Genomic DNA, 22354 nt, shown 5'->3' with positions numbered 1-22354 from the left:
TCAGTGCTGGGATACACCGGGGTCGGAGGTGAAGCGATCCTCAGCCCCCTGTGTAGTGGCCAGCGCTTGAAGTTGTAGGTGTTGCTCTCATTGCAATCAATGGGAGCTTCATGTGTGATTGCAGGCTGGGGTCTATTGATTTCAATGAGAGCTGCGCCCGCAATTAAGAATGACTGCCACTACGTGGAGTCGGAGCAGTAGCTTCCACTCTGGCCCCAGTTTATCTGGCACTGATGGTCGGTTCTGCCTGGAAAACCCCTTTAAGTGGTTCTGCACCTATTAATTTCAGTAGGAGTATAAAACACGAAGGGAAAGAGGTGTACAGGCAGTAGTAGGCCTGTCCTTGCCTGCAGTACTACACTGCAGTACTACCCGATCCCAGAAGGACCATTGTATGTAAACATAGTATCATACAAGTGTGAGCACATCTGAGCTTTGTTACTTTTTATAAGGGAGCATTCACATGTAGCACAGAAATGTATGCGACTTGCCCACCTTGCAGAAATACATGTGAGAAGGGTAAGATATAAGAAGGGTGCTGATGCTGTAGGCCATAACTGGAATCGAGTAGTAGAAATATGGAATTTGTCAATAACGTACTCATCAAAGGCGGGCGGGGGGAGATGGTGATGCCTTATCCAAAGAACACCCAAAGCAAGGAGGGTTGTGGTGTTCCTGGGTGACTCGGAGTGGGGCTTAAAAAATGTCCTACGGCTAGGGATGCAAAAACTATGACTTGTGCCATAACAGTGAGGTTACGTTCACCGCGGTGTCGGGGGGCCCGTTTGGTATCGCTGAAGACCACGGAAATCTCAAGTGGAATAGCACTGCATGCAATGCTGTTTCATCTGCCGTAGGGTATAACTGCACCCAGCAGAACCCGTTAGTCATTGGGGGATGAATCTGGCACTTCTGCTATTGTTCTGCTCATAGGGCAGCGCTGAACAGCGAAAAAAGACATTGCAGTTGGCATTAGTGTGACCGAGGCCTTACAAACATCACCCGGTATAATCACGCTAAAGGGCATTTGGAGATTAGCAAATGTCAAACTTCAGAGATTTTCCTCATCGTGGTATTTCAGGTTCTGTAAAGTTCTCAAAAGTTGTAGTGTTTTAAAAACGGTGACAGAAGTTTTGAAATGCAGCTGATCCGCGGCCCATAACACACGGGACATACGTAAATCCAGTGACTCCGTACGCAGAAACGGAGGCACGAATTACACATCAGAGGTTACACACACCGCCATCTGCTGGTAGGACCCATGACCGCCCCTATGGTGGCAGCACTGTCACTACGTGTCCCCAATTATGGTGCAATGCCAAACATCAGACATGGCTGAGAAGGGATCGCGACCCACATATTAATAGCCGTATGGTCTTATCTTAGTCCTATCTCTCTGACCGCTACAGCAAGATGTGGCTCCTTTAAAGGTTCAGCAGATCATGCAGAAACTTGGAGAAATTCCAAATGAAAGTCTTGCAAGTCAACAGGAAAGGAACTTAATAAACCAAAAACATTCTCATTAGATTAAACAAAGCTAACAAAAGGTACGCTGAATAATTACAGCTTTTATCAGCATTTCAACATAGTAGAAGAAGTTTGTTTTCTGCCTCTTCCCTCTGTTAGTTTAGGCTTGTCGGTGACTATTACCAGTACAGCATTGAGAGCCGGGGGTTAATACATGCTACTTAGTAATAGGGACTGCTCTAGGACTAATCAGAAAACTGATTAATTGATTTTTTTTTTTTTCTTTTTGTCCACAGCATTAATTAACTACATTCGCCCAGTGTTTGTTTCCCGCTCTGATCAAGATTCAAGGAAAAAAACAGTTGAGGAGATCCGAAGACGAGCCCACTCCAATGGCATGTGGCCACAGGTATGCAGGATGTCATCAATTGCCTTTTTAGAAGGCCGATCAGTGTCCTGCTGCTCCCACTCCTGTCATCATGGGGTTCCACATGGAAAATTCCCTTTGTAGTACGCCGATCAGTGTCCTGCTGCTCCCACTCTTGTCACCTCGGGGTTCCACATAGACAATTCCCTTTGTGGTAGGCCGATCAGTGTCCTGCTGCTCCCACTCCTGTCATCATGGGGTTTCACATGGACAATTCCCTTTGTAGTAGGCCGATCAGTGTCCTGCTGCTCCCACTCCTGTCATCATGGGGTTCCACATGGACAATTCGCTTTGTAGTAGGCCGATCAGTGTCCTGCTGCTCCCACTCCTGTCATCATGGGGTTCCACATGGACAATTCCCTCTGTAGTAGGCCGATCAATGTCCTGCTGCTCCCACTCCTGTCATCATGGGGTTCCACATGGACAATTCGCTTTGTAGTAGGCCGATCAATGTCCTGCTGCTCCCACTCCTGTCATCATGGGGTTCCACATGGACAATTCCCTCTGTAGTAGGCCGATCAATGTCCTGCTGCTCCCACTCCTGTCATCATGGGGTTCCACATGGACAATTCGCTTTGTAGTAGGCCGATCAGTGTCCTGCTGCTCCCACTCCTGTCATCATGGGGTTCCACATGGACAATTCCCTCTGTAGTAGGCCGATCAATGTCCTGCTGCTCCCACTCCTGTCATCATGGGGTTCCACATGGACAATTCCCTCTGTAGTAGGCCGATCAATGTCCTGCTGCTCCCACTCCTGTCATCATGGGGTTCCACATGGACAATTCCCTCTGTAGTAGGCCGATCAATGTCCTGCTGCTCCCACTCCTGTCATCATGGGGTTCCACATGGACAATTCGCTTTGTAGTAGGCCGATCAGTGTCCTGCTGCTCCCACTCCTGTCATCATGGGGTTCCACATGGACAATTCGCTTTGTAGTAGGCCGATCAGTGTCCTGCCGCTCCCACTCCTGTCACCTCGGGGTTCCACATGGACAATTCCCTTTGTAGTAGGCCGATCAGTGTCCTGCTGCTCCCACTCCTGTCACCTCGGGGTTCCACATGGACAATTCCCTTTGTAGTAGGCCGATCAATGTCCTTCTGCTCCCACTCCTGTTATCATGGGGTTCCACATGGACAATTCCCTTTGTAGTAGGCCGATCAGTGTCCTGCTGCTCCCACTCCTGTCATCAACCCTGGAGAAACCTACAACAATTGCTTAATCTCCCCGCAGAGACCCCACAGATTAGTGCCCATCAGTAGTCCTTCCATGACCCGCACAGACATCTACGGCGCTGGAAGAAAGGCTGTGTAGTGCACTATGTTCTGGGTAACGGGTCCGGAATTGGGAACTTTTTTTTTTTTTTTTTTTTATTTATAGGATGTTTGAAAATAGGTTTTCTACACCAGTTCTAGTTAGGCCGAATGCACACAGGCGGATTTTTGCTGCGGAATCCGCGGCGGCCACCTGCCTGTGGGTTCTGCAGCAGTGTCCGTCCATAGGATGTAATGCAAAAGTGATTGTTCTACGCACACGAGCGGAACTAGACTGCGATTTCCGCTCATGGAGGTAAAATCACAGCATGCTTTATTTCGGAGCATTTCCACATAGTCAATGGAAGCCGTCTGATCCGCAGCCCATCCGGAATGACCATTCCAGAAAGGTCGCGGGACCTGAGTCATCGCCTAGTGATGCTGGGAAATCTTTACTGTGCATGTGCGCTGGTACGACGGTCGCCATATCCGAATGCATCCGCAGTACATAAGAAAGAAGACGCAGACAGGTACGCAGGGTTGCCGGCTGCGAGTGGATTCCTTGCGGGATTCCCCATGCGGAATCCATGCATGCCCGTGAATCTTCTTCACACCTCCATAATCCAGCTCCTAGGTTTGAGCCTGACGGGATCCCAATATTGACACAATGTATACTTCCTCCACACTTTGTTTCGCTCTTTAATAGTGATTATTGGTCATTCTGCTTGCCATCTGCCTTGTAATGTAGAAGCTGTAGAGATTAGTAATGTCCAGTGTTCGTCTCCTCGCCGTAGGACCAATAGACTGCAGTGAGACGGCTCATTGTAGATATTTCACTTTCTTTCTCTTCTGACATTATAAGTTTAACACACGTTTTTTCCCATTTTCCTTGGTTTACAGGTAATGATCTTCCCAGAAGGAACGTGCACCAACAGATCCTGCCTGATCACCTTCAAACCTGGTAGGATGTTACTTTGTCTGGATCTCGTCCTCTGAAGGCCCCTGGTACATGATTACCCTTCAGTTTCTCGCTAAGTCGGTCAAATCTAACCAATAATTGTTTAGTGTAAGCGCTGCCAGCGACTCAACGACAATCTGCTCACTTGTGGTTTGTTGTTGAGTTTCAGCAGCCATAAAAGTGAAGTGATGTTCAGCCGGTGCGAACAGGCAGTCATCGATCTATGAAGGACTGCCTGTTTACTGTTAATGGAGGCAGGAGATCTCTGGACCCCCCACCTCCATTCACCGAGTGATCGGCACTCCTGTAGGTAAGCCCTGGAGGGATAATTACAGGGGTGACTGTCGTTCCATGTCTGATGCGTGTTGCGCCCTGGCGCCTCGTGGTTACGGCAGTGTTGCCAATAGCCTGAGTCTGATATAAATGTTTACTCTTAGTGACGATTCGATGGGGATTCTAGATGGCCATTCCCACACACCTTACGTATCAGTGATATTTACTCTCCTCATTGGATGAATCGTCCGGCTACCCGTTTGCTCTTGTGCGTCTCTTAATATCCACTTGTGACGTTTCCCTCTATATGTCTCCACCGTCGGACACTTCTGAGGCCCTTTCTTCTGTGTACACAGTGAAAGCTGATAGAGGAGAACGGGAAAGCTTGTTGTGCAGAAGAGTTTGGGAAAACATTAACTACTTAATGACTCCTGAAAGATGTTGTGAGTTCGGATCTGATGAGGCGGCTGTCAAATAAATGGCCTTCAGAAATGTCGGCTGCACAAAACGACGTAAATTGTACAGAAACTACAATAAATAAAGTAGCAGTTGTGGAAAGCTGTATTTGTAATCTGATGGTCACTTTTGCTACATTATGTAGAGAAAGAGACGAGTCTTCATGAGAAGGGTGGCATGGCCGGCTACATGTGACCTTGTGCGCCAAACGTGCACCAAGATGTTTTGTGTAAAAGCTGGTATAAACTACGCCAATGTATAGCCGGCGTAAACTTGGATTGTAGCAGATTTCTCATCCAGCATGAGCCTCTCTGATAAATCTCCGGTCATATCCTCCGTGTCTGGTATGCAGGTATCTGCAGGAACTCCTGTAGGTTCTAGCGGTGGGGCGAGCTGGTATGAAGAATATCGAAGTACACATTCATGAATGCTATGTTAGTGGAAATGTTTGGCCCTTCAGCCCGTAGTAAACATTATTATTTAGTAAATTGTCATGTTCTGAATAATTCGGAAGCCAACGAGTCTCCATGAAGGGCACAGCCTGAGTGAACAACCCCTTAAAGTACCCTCACCAGTTCATTGGATTACAGAAGGGGGTTTATGGAAAATGTTAGTGCTTTAAGGAATAGCTGGAAATTAACGTTAAGGCTGGGTTCACACGGGGCGGATTTGCCGCGGCCTTGCCGCGCGGCAAATCCGCCCGCGGCCGCTAATCTCGGGATTAGCCAGCCATGTGGACGAGATTTCTCAGAAACCTCATCCACACGGGACGGCCAATCCGCTGCGGTAAGTCCGGCTGAAAACGCGGCGGCCGCAGCCGTGGTTTCAGAAGATGCAGCATGTCTATTTACTTTTTTTTTTTGTTTTATTTTCGTCGCGGCCGCGCTCTCCTCTATGGGAGCGCCGGCCGCAACGGAAAAGCAAGCGGCGGAAAAATTTTGCTGCGGCCAAACCGCGAGATTTCCAACGGGAATCCGCCCTGTGTGAACCCAGGCTAAAGGAGTTGTCCAGTAAGGCCGCATGCGCACGGCCGGGTCAGATTCCAGATCCAAACCCGACCCTGTGCCATGGCGGCGAACCCTGCGTACCTGTCATTTTTTTCTCCTCTTCTGTGCTGTGGATGTGCCAACCGTCGCACATGGTCAGTACAGAGTTACCCATGCCGTCGCTGCCGCAGATCCTGCAACCCTTCTGCAGTTCTTACTGCGGAAGTGCCACGGGGCGGACAACTTCCATTGACTTCAATGGAAGGCGTCCGTGCGAGGCCCGCGCTAGAGTAGAGCATGCTGCGATTTTTTTATTTTTTTTTTCCTGCGAGCTGCAAATCGCAATTTTTTTTCGCTAGTGGGCAGGGAAAAGCGATTCTTGCATAGCATGCTATCGCAGATATTTGCTGTGGAATCCGGACGCCAGCCTCGGATTCCGCACTGCGAATATGGCCATGTGGATTGGGCCTTACCGGATAACATACCTTTAAAAGGTTTCCATAAAATGTAGCCATTATATTGATGGCTGTGATTGTTTTTTTATTGAGTGCCGTGACACAGCCAATCAGTGCAGCGCTCGAAGAATGAATCACAGCCATCGCTTCGTGGAGGGGTCTTAGAAGGGCTGGGATTTGGTGTAATGGTGATGATCGGAGGGGTTTCCTGTTACGCGGCTCTGCATGTGAAGTTCCCCCGGGTGATGTGATGCAGCGATCAGCAGGATACACAATCGTTGTACCCTGTTGGCACTTTTACTGCCTCTCATTCCCGGCACTAAAATAATATGATGAGGAGAAAAAAACCCCAAACTGTTGAATGAAGTCAGTAAATAATCCACCATTTAATCTGCGGGATTGGTTTCTGATGAAGCCTGTGATTTGTTTGATCTGTTTCACTAAACATGAAAGTAATTACATGAGTCACATGACCGGGCCCTTTTTTGACTCTTGAAGCCTTTTAAAGGGACAGAAATGTTATAAAAGGAAACAATAAAACCAAAATGCATGACCTGCATCCTAAAAGCTGGAGCAGCGACCGCCGGACAAATGACGAGCACGGATACAAGTCGGCATGTATCGGTTCAGGAGGACACAGTGGATTACAATCTACCATGACTGCTACGGCACTGGCGCTATAATATATATACAGAATTAATACCAAACCTCCTTACTGGTAATCTGAAGCCCCGTTAATCTAGTGATGTCTATAGACTGCAGGGATTTGTACTGTTCGTTCCACGTTCTGAAAGTCTGACCATCTCAGCACCCCGGTCATCGCTCCTCCGCCTGCGGATTCTGTACGCCATCCATGTACTTTATCCTCTAAATAATGCCTAATTTTAAACCAACTACTATTGAGTCAGACGAGCTGTTAAAGTCTCTATCTTTATCCTGTTCTGTCTAACTTAGACCCAATGCACACAGCCGTATTTGCACTGCGGGAACCGAAGCGGGCGTTCGTCTCCCTCCCAATTCCGCAGTAAATACTCCCCATAGAATTGTCTCCCTCTCCCCCCCCCACCCTTTCCCCTCTCTCCCCCCCCCCCACCCTTTCCCCTCTCCCCCTCCCCCTTGGGTTGAGGCAATGTTTTAATTGCAGACCCGCTAGTGATCAAATAAATCTTAATAGAGGGGGTTGGGATCAGAGCAGATCCATATACCCTAATTACCCACATGGTACCAGGTTGTCAATAAGTCATTTGTAGGTTTAGCCCCTCTATAGTTAGCAGGACTCTTTTATTCCAGATTGCATTTTCCTCCTAGCATACAACAAAGATCTGCCTAGGGTTTTGACCTTCACTTTCCATACTTTGTAAATTGGAGCCGGCTTGCTTGTGCCATAGGGAGAGGGGATGAGTAACTACACATGGTGCTGCTTGTCTCCTGGAGAATAAGTTGTGGTTTCAGGTGGTTCTCCCCGTTTTTCTGTTGCTTTGCTGTTTGCAATCTATTTTCAGGGAAGAGATGTGTAGCAAGCCTTCTCTTCTACCAGTAGTTCACTGTCCTGCTCTTCCTTGCCCTTACTTCCCATGCTGCATTGCGCTGTTTCTGGTCAAATCAGCAGGGAGGCGGTATCTGAATGCCGCCCCTCTGAATTCCCAGGATAATCAGGCATTTAGGGTGGTTTCACACCTGCGCCCAGGTTTCTGCTTTCCGGCTCCTTTCTGGAAGCAAGAAAGGGAAATCCCCGCGGCTGAACATCTCTGTCTCAGAATGGAACTAACCCCATTGACTATAACGAGGTCCGTTTGGTTTCCGCTCAGTTGTCCGGCTTTTCCAATGCTTTTTCTTCCGGTATGTTGTGTTGAATCTCCGATGGAATCTCCGGAGGTTACAGTGCAGATGTGAAACCAGTCTTAGAGAGATTCTGGCCGAATTATTAATGAAACCACTAGAATGTGTATGTGATGTGTGCACACACAGTCACCCACACTCTGTAACAGCAGGAGAGGCTGAGACTGGAGGTTATCACAGTGTCTGCAGATCTGTCAGCCTTCAGCCTGTGAAGATGGCGCCTCTCCTGTTGCTGTGGAAATGGCCATGTGTCCTTGTTGCTAAGGAAGCTCTGTACCTAACGACTGGAAGTGCATTGCAGAGAAGCCACTTCAAATGTGATTTACAATGGAAAGTAACAGCATTTTTAATGCAAGCATACAACAGGAATGATGAGCAAAAGTTTTCTGAAAAGTTTTGGCCCCTTCAATCTGGCGCCTCTTGTTGGGGTACTTTCATACATACTGGAATATTCTGCTGTCTGAATGTGGATTCTGATGCAGAATTGTTAGTAGAATTAAGCGATCTTCAAATTAGTGGATTTTGCTGCTGATTTTTCTGCTTTGTGACTATTCCAGTGTGTGTGAAGCACCCTTCGTGTGCCGGATGAGGCGGATGACTACTAGCAGTGGACCAGTGTTACCCATTTGTATGCCAGTCCTGGACATGCTGAGTAGATAAGCTGAGGCTTGACAAGTAGTGGCGAGACCTGCGCCATGATGGCATTCATCTTCTTTAGAGAATCAAATATCTTGCTCCAGGGCGATACTTGGGATTGGCTTAGCTGACCGCAAGAACGGTGCTGTGTGTAGAACACATAGGGGGGAATGTATTCAGCATTTGAAATGCCGGTCTTAATTATATCTCCAGTGGTACACACTGCGCCAAATACACGAGGAGGCGCGGCGCTCATTTGTTACACCCATCTCGGTACTCCTTTTAGAGTACCTCTGAGCTCGCCACATTAAGTTGACCTTGCTAAAAACACAGGGTGCACAAATCCACGTCGGCCATCCTTAGGCCGCATGCGGAATCCGACTCTGACAGCAGCGGTGTCCGCACGTACCTGCTCTGTCGCCATCTTTTCTGTACTGCGGATAGACCCAGCGGCCCGCTGTCGCACATGCGCAGTAGAGATTTAAGGGCGGTTTCAGTGGAAGCAGTCAGTGCGGAAGCCACATGAAAATGGAGCATGGCACGATTTTTCCTCCGCGAGTGGAAATTGCAATTGACTTCCACTCGTGTAGAGGAAGCAGCGGATCTCCATAGGAAGTAAGGGGCGGTATTTGTTGCGGATTTGCATACCAACAGTGGATTCCGCAGCAAATTCCCGCCTGTGGGCAGGAGGCCTTAACACTTGTCGCTGCACTTTAACCACTTAAGGACCAAGCGTGGTAAATATACGGCGCTTGGTCCTGGGCTTTAATCCCTACCAATAGCAGATGTACAGCATAGAATTAAAGCCTCTGCTGCTGCAGTCAAGCAGGAGCAGGTTGGGTCCTCGGCTGTCAGTCACAGCTGAGAACCTGGAGGAGAAGGGAGAAGCTGTTTTTAGCTGCTTCTGCCTTCTCCTTCCTGGCTACATAGCGCTCAATGAGTGCTATTTACTAAAAAGGGAAAGTATTATTTCCACTATGCGACCCGGTGATCACCAGGAGCCCCTGGCACAGCACAGCCCCTGGCACAGTCCTTGCAGACCCTGAACAGCTGTAACATATGGAAAAGCAATCGCAAGCAAAAGAAAGCAAATAAAAGGTAATTCATGTGGCAGATTTATGAAACTTCCTCTTGTAGCCCCCAACAACCAATCCCAGCCGCTATCATTCCTCATAATGCGCTATCACAGCTTCTCTCTTAGACGGCGTCCTATTTGTACTCCAGTGAATTTCTGGAAAATAGCTACATTGCAAATTTTGGAAAATTGGGTTTTGTACGCATGAGCATAAAGATCGATTTACATAAAATAAGAGTTATCATATAATAAAACTAAAGTAATAGAAATCACTTGGCTCCAATATGGAGGAGCAACAGGTTGTCGTTACAAATACAGATCTGGCCCCTTATTGGCACATATTGTTATAACGTGACCAAAGTGCCCAACAGATTGTGATGAAACGAGCCTGTAATGTGATGACGCTGCTACATAATGAGGTGCTGCAGTTGGAAGCAGGTGAACGTTGCGTTTTATCATCAGTAGCAAATATGTAGAAACACGTAAAGGAAAATCCGACTCATAACATCTAAAGGTTTCCAACTTCTAGTTTTCTAGTATTTTCCATCATAATTTCAGTATCGATTTATCTCACTGCTTTATAGGAACCTTCATTGCTTACCTCCAGGACATAAGCTGCACTGATTGTGCGATGGACACGCAGGTGCTCCGCTCCCTACAATATCGCTATCGGTCATGAACCGCCCACCTGGCCAGGATATGACCAACAGCCATCTTTCTCCAGAAATTCTGTTCCGGGACAGGGTGGGCATATTATCTGCCATTGTTGTGGTCTGCCGCTCCTCCTGTCCACCAGTTTTGGGCCCCATTGTCAGCTGGCCAAGATGGCTGCAGCAATTTTCAAACTACCTAATGCACACTGTACACTGCTTCATCATTGGCCAGTGCAGATCTGGCCAATCAGAGAACGAGAATAGTGAATGGGTATTTCCTTGTATTTCACTTGTGTTATTGGACTTTGCATATTTTTATATTTTACTCATATGTCTATTTTTCTCTCTTTTTCTTCTTTCAGGCGCATTTATTCCCGGCGTCCCGGTACAGCCAGTAGTTTTGAGGTATCCCAACAAAATGGTAGGTCATCGTCCTTCCTCTAAAGTAATGTATTCTTGCTTCTCTACAGGGCTGTCAGAAATCTAAATCATGGCGCAAATAACAAGCCCATAAATATGGAGGAGCGAGGCGCGAGGAGCGTGACATACATATTTGTTTCCCAAAATACAGAGAAACTAGATAAAAATCCCAGCTCCCTTCCTCACATTCCTTACACATGAAGCCGTCGTCACCATATGTACCCGTAGCATTATAGAGTGCCACTATGGGCTCAATCAGCATTGCATGCCCTCACCGGTGACTGTGGTGCCCCATCCAGCATGTGCCCAACATCAACCGCAGACCCCATCGGCTATCATTTTACCGGCTGTACCAAATATTCCAGTAATTAAGGAATCTGCGATGGAGGCTCCAGATGAGAACTCTGATGCAGATGGACCCTAAATCTGGTAGACCGCTGAGCCGACGATGCAGCAGATGGCGCTGTTGTAACCACATTGGGTTGGCATGGTATTATACGTGCATTACCCCCACAGTCTCCTGCTACATGCGTGTTCTCAGGGTTCTTGGATGTGACTACTACTTCGGTGTGATGATAGTAGACCGCACCACGTGATATGGACACTACTCCTGCTAGATCTCATTACCTTTGTGCCATCTGGGTGGGGATGGCAATCGGCAGAAATCCCTGTGGTCCCCGAGTCTGTATTTGACTCGAGCAATAAAAAATAGACAAGTCATTTATCTTCTGGGACCGTGAAATCCCCGGACTGTAATGCATCTTGTTTACGAAGCAAATGGTTACAAAGAGCGAGCAGGAGCCGGTCCCCGGAGCAGCGCTCTTATTACCACCGGCGTGTTAGCTGGGATTTAACTCTTTCCATTCTTGCTCATTGTATGGGATGGGATTGGGTGTCGTCCTCTGCAAGCGAGCCGGCCGTAATATGCAACCCTTCTGTTTATTGGTCATATACTGGATATTACGGAACGGTCGCCGGGGGTTTTCACAAATGGACGGTTTTTACTCCTCTTCCAAGATGTGATCTATTGTCTCACACACAATCCTCCTGTGTGTTTTCAGCACTTGGCACAAGAGCTGACATGCTAGGCGAGCGTTTCTTACCAGATGTGTCACTTTTTTAGTTTCCGATCACTGTACTGTTAATCCCTTACTGATACAACAATTTTGGGGGGGGGTTTCATCTCCATTTTTCAAAAGGGCAGGGAGAAAAAACCATAAATTCTGCCATTGTGTTTTTTTTGTTTTCCGGTGAGTCCTGCGTACCTTATTATTCCGGCGGCGGCATCTGCGCAGATCCCTCCACTTCCGGCTTTGCTGTACTGCGCATGGTCCTCACGGCTCGCCTCGGACATGCGCAGCAAAGTGGTTTTTTTTAAAGTCTGCGGGATCTACGGTGCGTCAGCTGTGGCTGTGCCACGGATCGGACGGCTTCCATCGACTTCGATGTTAGCTGTCTGTCAGAACTGCACAAAAATGGAGCATGCTGAGATTTGTTTTCGGGACCAAAAGGTCCGCAAAACAGATCTACATGCTTTCATCCATTTGCAGATGCCCATGCTTCTCTATGGGCAGCTTGATTTGCGGATCTCCTGCGCAGGTTCCCCATGCAGCTTCCGCAAGTCAAATATTCCTGTGGACATTGGACCTTAATCATACAGCATGAATGACATGATACAGTTTATTTATTTTTGCTGCCTCTGCCAGCTCCCTGCTCCTTCTGCGCTTCTCTAGGTGCCTCAGCCTGGCAGCCCCATCATATTCGTTCTACCCTGGCTCTTGGTCTTCACAACCTCCGCTGGTCCCTTTCCCGCAGAGGCTACCTCACTGCTCGCCACAGCTGCGGCCATGACCGCAAGAGTGCGGACAGCAGCTGAATGGGTGACTGAGGTCACCACATAGGTGACACCTGATTTTTTTGCACAAGATGCTATGAGTTGACCTACCTCACCACACAGAGCGCATTTGATGACTTTGCAGGAGGTACTCAAATGTTTGGGATTGGTGCATTTGTGATAGAGCTTCGGCTGTCCTTGGTGAAAGGCCAAGATGAGATCCCTACTGAGGATTGCCACAGATGGTATGTGGGCTGAGTTCCCTGAATGTTTAAGTTTAACCATAAATGTCCAATCTCTGGACCAGATACCATATTCATCATGGTTCTTTTTGGGTATGTCCACCACCTCACTGTACCGGCTGAGCCAAGTCATGATGTCATAGCAAGCAAGTGACTGATTGTGGGTCAGAATGGTCACTCCCTTGACTCCAGTCTGGCAGATTACCATTTGTGCAAGGACATCTCACCAGCCAGGTTTGTCCTTCACTAGATCATAGTTCCCCCAAAAGAGCTTAAGGTCCTCCATGCGAACAAAGCTGAAGTTGAACTCAGACGTGCTGCAGGGATGGATCAGGGCACAATGTCTTTCGCCCCGAAATCAATCTTCAACGGAAGCTCCACCACCTTGCCTCCTGAGGGGCACGTATGATCACCTCTTCACCAGAGATGGACCACATTCCTACGACAGACGTCCTTCCTGGCTGTCAGTAGGGATCATACGGTCTCCCCCTTTGCTCTCGGAAGGCACAAAGTCCATGTCTTGCTACCCAGAGAGAGTCAGGTCCCTCACACTAGCTTCTCTATTTATTGTGCTCTTTCCCCCTCCTCAGGACTTCCAGAAAGCACTGTTGTAAAGTGCCATCCACAGACCCCGAAGACGAGGAGGACGCTTCCTCCCTCTCTCCAGTGGTGACGCTGGCATTACTTCTGCCAAATGTTGTTGCTGCTAGAGGGGTTATTGAACCTTGCCCACCCCTCTGCCCCCAACTTCCTCCTGAACTCATACCTGCTTGTACAACAGATGGTATGCTTTTAGGGGGATCAGAGTTATCTGGAGTTCCAAGACCTCCTACAGCAACAGGGGCCGCAGAGGTACGAACACCAACCTTGACGTCTTCCACATCTGTCGCCATTCACTGGACCAGGACCTGCTTTATTATTACAAACCTTGCTATTCCCGGGGCCCCAGTTCCTCAGCAGTCTTTACAATATTAATATTGGTCGCTGTGGTTCCACCTGAGTTGCTTTGGGATCATTAGTCCCTCAGCCTCTATCAGCAGCAGGACTTCCAGACTCAGTTCCATGCACAGGATGAGGGGGAGAATCTTCAAACTTGGCCCTCATCCACTGCGCCCCCCCCCCCCCCCCCCCTACACCTGACAGGCATTTCGGGACATAAGCCAGAGCCAAGCCGCCAGAGGTGGGACCTGGTGCTGATTCGCCCTCTTCCCACTGGGAGGCGACCAACAGCATCGGCTCATACTGATTGGCCATGACCCTTCATTTTACTCTTTCCACTTACCGATACCTTCTTCACATCTAACGCCTCTGTTCGCACTCCATCCCTGTTGAGACAAGCAGGGATGGAGTGTTGGGCCGTATTAATCTACCCCAGTCCCCTGCATCTGACTCGCCATACAGTCTGGGCATAGGGACATGCCAGGATCAGCACCCTGATATGACTTTGCAGCCAGACCAGGGTGCTCCTGGGTGTAGGCTTTCTTTATGCCTACTGATGTTTCCAGGTGTAACTCATCTCCAAAATAGAGACCCTGCAATCTTTCATAGGACTCTTGCAGACGGATTTGTTGCATTATCAAGCTACAGAAGCTACAGAGACGGACAGGGAATGTTGTCCTGTTGGGGCTCCCCCTGGTGTACATGCAAGATTAGCTCATGCTATAAATACCATGTGACTTCACTGGTATTATATAGATAGATAGTTATAATGTAACATTTCATATTGCCTACTGGTCACTTTCTTTGGGTTTTACATTGAATTTGCCTGTATTTTGCTATACTTTCCCCTACAGACTTGTCAGTTTCCCATCAGCCTATATGTGTAGTGCCCTACCAGGATACAGGTCGCCTTCAGTCTACTCATTAGTTTGCAGGGCTGGCCTCAGATAGTACAATGGTAGAGTTGGAAGGGACCTGCGGGGTCATTGGGCCCCCTTGCTCAGTGCAGGATCACTAAATCATTCCAGACAGACCTCTGAAGACCTCCATTGAAGGAAAACTCACCACCTCCCGTGGCAACCTGTTCCACTTATTGATCCCCCTCACTGTCTAATATCTAATCTGTCTCCTCCCTTTCAGTTTCATGCCATGTGAAAGGGCCATTAGCAATAAGACCTCCTATGTGGCTGCACTTAGTAAAAGGACCCTCTAAGTGTCCGTACCTAGCAATAAGAGCCCCTTTGCGGTCCCAAATATTAGAGCACCCCCTCAGTGTCCCTTCTAAGCTACAACCAGCTATGTTATGTCTCTATGCTGCCCTTCTTATATATTTGTGTGAAGGTGGCGGTACAGTGTAGTTGCCAATAAGCCTTCATGAATCTTGCCGTGTGGGGTGCGGATTACTTTGATACCATTTGCATTCTTTGCTATACGTTGTAACAGTCTGATCATGTTTTAGACTAGCGAGAAAACTTAATTGCCATCTAGTCCATCAAAGGTTTTAAAGAGCCTGTTTTTCTGCCATTGAATAAGTTTAGATGTGTTTTGCAGGTTGAAGGCTTTGGACAAGTTTCTAGTTTAATTAGGGGATGCAGAATAGTTCCCGGGGATGTACTGTACTATACGTGGCAATCAGTCCTGCTCTGCAGCACGATCTATATGTAACTACAGTAGGTGTTAACTGTTTCAGTAAATATGTGCATATTTATATTGTAGCAAAGATTAGAAACACGCAAACAATACAGGGCGAGGCAAAAGTATGGACACACCCGTTTAATTGGTGTAGTAATGAGAAAATTGACTACCAATGTGTAAAAAGCATTAATTGGGAGGGAAGCTGCATATATTGCTATGGCTGTCCTCAGATGGTCGGATGGGCAACTCCCTGGGCACTGCATTGGGCGTAGAGGTCCTTTTTCAGAATGGCTGCCAAGTCAGCTGACCTGACGCCTTTGGACTTTTCTCTCCTGGAGCCATTTAAAGTCCCTTGTGTATGCGGAAAAAATATGCACTATGGTTCAACTGAAACGGTGAATCCAACAGTGCTGTGGAAAAGTATCACCTGCAGTTCTTCAGCATGTTCACCAAGGCTGGATGAAACGTTTAACTATGTGCATCGCCAGAATGGTGGACACGTCAAACATGTCATGTAAAGCACTTTCTGAAACTTTGGCCTAACTTTAATCCTAAAAGAATAAAGATAGGGCAAAACGAACACTTCCAGTGTGTTTCTGAGTAAATTCTAGCCAAGACTGATGTATCACATGACCCCTTCCCGTTTGAAAAACCTGACCTGAATTCAATATGGCGGAGTTCAACATGGCTGCTAAAAAAAAAGTCTCCTCCACCAAAAAAAAGCAGCTTCCCTTGCAATTATTACTACCACACACTGGAATACAACCGGTGTGTCCACACTTTTGCCCTGGACATTTTAGTTTCTCTATATGGTCAACGTATCTGGCTGTTTATGAATTTATGTAATTATGTCGTTGTTTCCATTTTTTCTCCAGGACACAATAACTTGGACTTGGCAAGGACCTGGAGCGTAAGTCGTCGTCCGCCCCCCCCCCCCCCCCTTCCCCCGTACCCACCCCATTCCCCTTTTTTAATTTTGATATAGTGAGAATCCAGTGAGATTGTTTCACTAAATCCCTGTCAGGGTTCATGTATTATTCCTCTAACATCGCTCCATTATCTCATTTACTACCCCTTGTAATGGGAGAATTTCTGATAATGGGAATGTATAGAAGGGAATTGCTGCTTATGCACAACTTTTAATTTATTTCTTTTTTTTTTTAGGATGGAAATCTTATGGCTTACTTTATGTCAGTTCCACAACTATATAGAAATTGAGGTAAGCGGCATAGTTCTGAAATGGCTGTAACTGGTATAGATGCCATAAGAGATGTTACAGCAGTCCGTTCGGTTGCGTCGTCCTAGGACTCATAAAGCACATACATATTCTTGCTGTGTGGGATCTGGGGAGACGGCGTTGGGACGGTCCAGCCATATCTGTGGGGGCTAACACTTAAGGGGGTTTTAGTACTGTTGTCTTGGGGTCCTGTTAGATGAGCCGATTCTCATTTGAATGAGCGGGTGATGTCACCGCCACCTCGCCCGCTCTTGTGCAGCCTGTATAGACGGGTAGAGGCATTGTTGGCTTCAAGCAAGAATTGTTCAGAATCACTCAGTCCCTGTACTAGCAAATCCAAATGTATTCTATATGGGACAGGCAATCAGTGTAGTGATGGGCATGGGGTGGAGGCCTCGGTGCAGGGGCGGGCACGGGGTGGAGGCCTCGGTGCAGGGGCGGGCACGGGGTGGAGGCCTCGGTGCAGGGGCGGGCACGGGGTGGAGGCCTCGGTGCAGGGGCGGGCACGGGGTGGAGGCCTCGGTGCAGGGGCGGGCACGGGGTGGAGGCCTCGGTGCAGGGGCGGGCACGGGGTGGAGGCCTCGGTGCAGGGGCGGGCACGGGGTGGAGGCCTCGGTGCAGGGGCGGGCACGGGGTGGAGGCCTCGGTGCAGGGGCGGGCACGGGGTGGAGGCCTCGGTGCAGGGGTGGGCACGGGGTTTCAGCACTGTTGAAAACGCAGCACAACTTGATACCGTGTTTGTGGCAGCGCTAAACGCCTTCGCTACACTGAGAGAGAAAAAAAAATCAATATACTCACCGTGCAGGTGCCGTCGGTGTCCCGGGGGCTGCTCTCCGGAGCTCCATGCAGGCTGCTGGGCACTTGTCAAGCCAGCAGAGCATCTTGCTAATGACGGGGGATTGAAATCCCCTGCCTCCAGCAAGAGGTTGCCCTGATTGGCTGAGTCGGCTGAGTGACAGCCACTAAGCCAATCAGTCAGTGCTAGATGCTCCAATCATAGCCATTAATACATGAATGGCTATGATTGGACAGCAAGGTCACACGGGCCGGAGACCACCAGTGAAACTAGAAACAAGCGAGGAAAGTAGAGGCAAGATTCTGCACTGATGAATCTGCGAAACTGGAAACTGGCGAAAGAAGAAGGTGATGAAAGTCGAGGTGTGACTGTAGTTATTTAGTGCTGAGCATCCACAGTTTCAATTGTTTAAAAGAAATCTTTTAAACAATTGTAATTATAAGTGTATTTCATGTGATAAATGCCCTTACATTCAGTTGTCCTCTCCATTATATCTGGTTGGTTGGTGGCGTTGGACACCGTAATACCTGAACGGTGAAGTACTAGAACTATAGATCCCATTCACACACAGCGGGGGATGGTTTGGCCTAGCAGTAGCATTCTCTTTCCTTGCTTGTTGTATTCATCGTCCTCATCTCTATTTGACTTGTTGTATTTTGTAGTTTCTTCCTATTTATACTCCATCTGAAGAAGAGAAGAGGAACCCTGCTCTGTATGCAAGCAACGTAAGACATGTAATGGCCAAGTATGTACCACGAAGGTTTTATCCCGTTTATTGTGTTTCATGTTTACTCTGTAAACCTTAATATTCCACTGACTATAAAGCAATCCCTGCTTTGGGCTTCATGGATGCAAAGTCTGCTTCTCCCAAGAAGAAAACTTTGCTAAAACTTTTGTAAGAACAGAATCGGTGCTCCAAGTGGCCTCTAATTTGTAACTAAAACAAGGTTAAATGTAACTCGCCGACACTAGGGGACCCCAACATAATTGGAGGGTAACCCCAAGTCCACCAGTCTTCCAGGACAACAATGTATCCGACATGTATTCTGTCAAGCTCCCACTCCAGTTGTATCCCCTAGATGGAGAGCGCTGACCTTCACACAGACCCCCAGGGGGCGTCCCTGAAAAAGACAAAGGAAGGAACAGGAAACGGGAGAGGCCAATAAATACTAAGTGTTATGAAGGAGGGAAAATACAATTGCACCTGGAGGGGGAGAAGAGTGGAGCCATCCGCTTTCCCCTTTGAGATACAGGAACGCCTTATAGAAGCAAACTACTATGTTGAGGTCTTCAAACGTCCATAGGGCACCCAACTCGGGTGTGCAGCATATCACCAGCCCATCATCTCCCGCCTTCCATTTTTATAAACTACCTGCTTAGGAAACTGGCTTCAAACCTCCCTACCGCTCCCCTCCCCCTCCTCCCATAGCCTATATAAATGCGTTGCCATGGTGATATACTTTATACCCTGCTTGGTGCGCCCTACGGACGTTATTTTTGGTTTGGAACTGACTAAAATTGTTGCTTTTTGTTAAATTGAAGACTTGGATAAGGCAGTTTACTTCTATAAAACATTTCTAGATCTCAAAGGGGAAGATGGCTCCACTCCTATCCAAGTCAGTGGAACCGTTTTGGGCTTTTCCTATTCCTTCCTATAAAGCAGCGTTGTACTATAGGTTCCCAAATGGGACTTGAGTGACCATTGGTGGTGATTACTGCTCAAGCTTCATGCTTTCTCCCTAGTCTTGTATACTCCCTTCTGGCCTTATACTGAAAGACTTCACAATATGCATCCATATCCAGCGGTCTATAGATTATACTTCTAGTATGTAAGTACAGGGTGATCCCAAGGTATGAAGACAACTGAGTACATGGAAAACGGTGGTTGGGAACAGCAAATGGTGCGTGGCATGTTGCTAAGGGGAAGGGGACAAATCTGAGACGGGCAGTGTCCAAAATGGGGGTCATTTTGAAAGCTGCCATCTTGGATCCAAGTCAATATTTCCTAATGGGAAGGGGTTCATGTAACATATGTATCTGCTAGAGAAATTGGATGGCAGCTTTCGAAGTGGCCAGTATATTGCACACCGCCTTTCACAGATTTTCCACCTTCCACTTAGCAACATGCCACACACAGGATAGTATTCCCAACCACCGTCTTTAATTAATCCTTTGGACCACCCTGTACAGGCTTGTTTTCTTGCCATGGAGATAAGCATACTTGAGTATAAATGGATGCACCCCATATTTGGGGTTACAGAAACTGCTGTTACCGATTTATGTACTAAGTATTCTTTAAAAGTAAATAATTCCCAGTTTGTCAGAAAGTAGATGCAGTTCTTATTCCATCTAAGTTGTAGTCTTGGTTAGAGCATCTAAACGGCCGGGCTGCCAGTATTCATCTGACCGGAATAAGTGGTATAGATTGATCAGGCTTCACCTCTTACTTCTATTATACCCATTTATGCACCGTACTATAGTAAGCAGCCCTTAATGTTATATAGCGTCTAGACTGCCTTATACAATGCTTGATAAAAAGGAAATTGGTTCTGCAAGTATAGAAGAGGGCGCTCACACTGGCCAATGCTTCCCCGACAATAGGCTGGTCACTGAGTGCCCCGCTCTCCTGGGACCTCCCAAGAGTCCTTGTAATTTGTGGTCAGAATTCAGTAACAAGTGTTTATTTCCCACGCCGTCCCGCCACGGGGAAATTTATGTATTTCCAATTTCATATTGAAATCAGTGGTCAGTCCATGTAATGGGTCTTCTAGTGACATACATTCTCTTTAGCCACTTTGCACACTTGCCACCAGATGAGGGCCTTGTATGCTGCAGCTTCATCTATCAATTCAGAGTACTGTTAGAGTGCCATTTAACATGAGTCTTCTAACCCAGGGGTCCCCAACTCCAGTCCTCAGGGACCACCAACAGGTCATGGTTTCAGGATATCCTATAGAAAGAACACCCGTGGCAATGTCTGAGGCACCGACAATAATTACATCACCTGTGCAACACTGAGGAAATCCTGAAAACAGGACCTGTTGGCCGTCCCTGAGGACTGGAGTTGGGGAACACTGTTCCAACCCCTTCATATACAGTACTGTGCAAAAGTTTTAGGCAGGTGTGGAAAAAATGCTGTGAAGTAAGAATGCTTTCAGAAATAGATGTGATAATAGTTTATTTTTGTCAGCTAATAAAATACAAAGGGAATTGAAGAAAAGAGAAATCTAAATCCAACCATTTTTTGGTGTGGCCACCCTTTGTCTTCACAACAGCATCAGTTCTTCTAGGGACGCTTGCACAAAGTCAGACTTTTTTTTAGGATTATAGTCAGGGGTATGATCAACCAATTATACCGGACAGGTGATAATTATCATTTTCATATGTAGGGTGAGATATAGTCATTAACTGAAACGGCTGTGTAGGAGGCTTACAAGTGAGTGAAGAACAGACAAACTCAGCTACAAAGGTGAGGTTTTCGAAGATAGCTTTAAGTAATACACCATGGCAAGACTGAGCACAGCAACAAGATACAAGGTAGTTAGACTCTCCAGGCAAAGATTTCAGAACAGACTGCGGTTTCAGGATGTGCTGTTCAGGCTGTTTTGAAGAAGCACACAAAACTGGCAACATTGAGGTGGTCTGCCAAGGAAACATAGTGCAGCAGATGAAGGACTCATCATGCTTACTTCTCTTCACAATCGGAAGCTGTCCAGCATTGTCATCAGCCCAGAACTGGCAGAAACCAATGAAATCCAGGTAGACTCATCCACTGTTTGGAGAAGTCTGGCCAGAAGTGGTCTTCATGGAAGAATTGCAGCCAAAAGTCATAAGTCTGACATAGAAACAAGGCCAATTGACTCAACTATGCATTGAAACAAAGGTACAGGGGTGCAGAAAAATGGCAGCAGGGACTCTGGACTGATTAGAATTAGTCTGTAACAGAACAGTTTGTTCACCGAAGGGCTGGAGAGTGTCACAATTATGAGTGTCTGCAGGCAGCAGTGAAGCATGGTGGAGAACGGTACAATAATGAGTGTCTGCAGGCAGCAGTGAAGCATGGTGGAGAGCGGTACAATAATGAGTGTCTGCAGGCAGCAGTGAAGCATGGTGGAGAGCGGTACAATAATGAGTGTCTGCAGGCAGGCAGCAGTAAAGCATGGTGGAGAGCCGTACAATAGTAAGTGTCTGCAGGCAGCAGTGAAGCATGGTGGTCAGCAGTACAATAATAAGTGTCTGCAGGCAGCAGTGAAGCATGGTGGAGAGCGGCACAGTAATAAGTGTCTGCAGGCAGCAGTGAAGCATGGTGGAGAGTGGTACAATGAGTTTCTGCAGGCAGCAGTGAAGCATGGTGGAGAGTGGTACAATGAGTTTCTGCAGGCAGCAATGAAGCATGGTGGAGAGTAGTACAATAATGAGTGCCTGCAGGCAGCAGTGAAGAATGGTGTAGAGCGGTACAATAATGAGTGTCTGCAGGCAACAGTGAAGAATGGTGGAGAACGGTACAATAAGGAGTGTCTGCAGGCAACAGTGAAGAATGGTGGAGAGCGGTACAATAAGGAGTGTCTGCAGGCAGCAATGAAGCATGGTGGAGAGTAGTACAATAATGAGTGTCTGCAGGCAACAGTGAAGCATGGTGGAGAGCGGTACGATAAGTGTCTGCAGGCAACAGTGAAGAATGGTGTAGAGCGGTACAATAATGAGTGTCTGCAGGCAACAGTTAAGAATGGTGGAGAGCGGTACAATAAGGAGTGTCTGCAGTCAACAGTGAAGCAT

The 22354-nt window shown here is 47.5% G+C and overlaps 1 protein-coding gene across 1 annotated transcript in view; it reads left to right on the top strand.

The window, feature by feature from the left end:
• LPCAT1 (lysophosphatidylcholine acyltransferase 1) overlaps nucleotides 1–22354 on the top strand; it is an 84991-nt gene that overhangs the window by 47256 nt on the left and 15381 nt on the right. The window contains exons 4-9 of the mRNA XM_066579206.1: nucleotides 1764–1876; nucleotides 4045–4105; nucleotides 10838–10896; nucleotides 16421–16455; nucleotides 16710–16764; nucleotides 18241–18323. Of these exons, the coding sequence (XP_066435303.1) occupies nucleotides 1764–1876; nucleotides 4045–4105; nucleotides 10838–10896; nucleotides 16421–16455; nucleotides 16710–16764; nucleotides 18241–18323 (406 nt within the window). The remainder of the gene's footprint in view (nucleotides 1–1763; nucleotides 1877–4044; nucleotides 4106–10837; nucleotides 10897–16420; nucleotides 16456–16709; nucleotides 16765–18240; nucleotides 18324–22354) is intronic.

The sequence above is a fragment of the Eleutherodactylus coqui genome, chromosome 9 (assembly GCF_035609145.1).
Source record: "Eleutherodactylus coqui strain aEleCoq1 chromosome 9, aEleCoq1.hap1, whole genome shotgun sequence".
Taxonomy (NCBI): Eukaryota; Metazoa; Chordata; class Amphibia; order Anura; family Eleutherodactylidae; genus Eleutherodactylus; species Eleutherodactylus coqui.
This window is presented reverse-complemented; position numbering and strand designations above follow the sequence as displayed.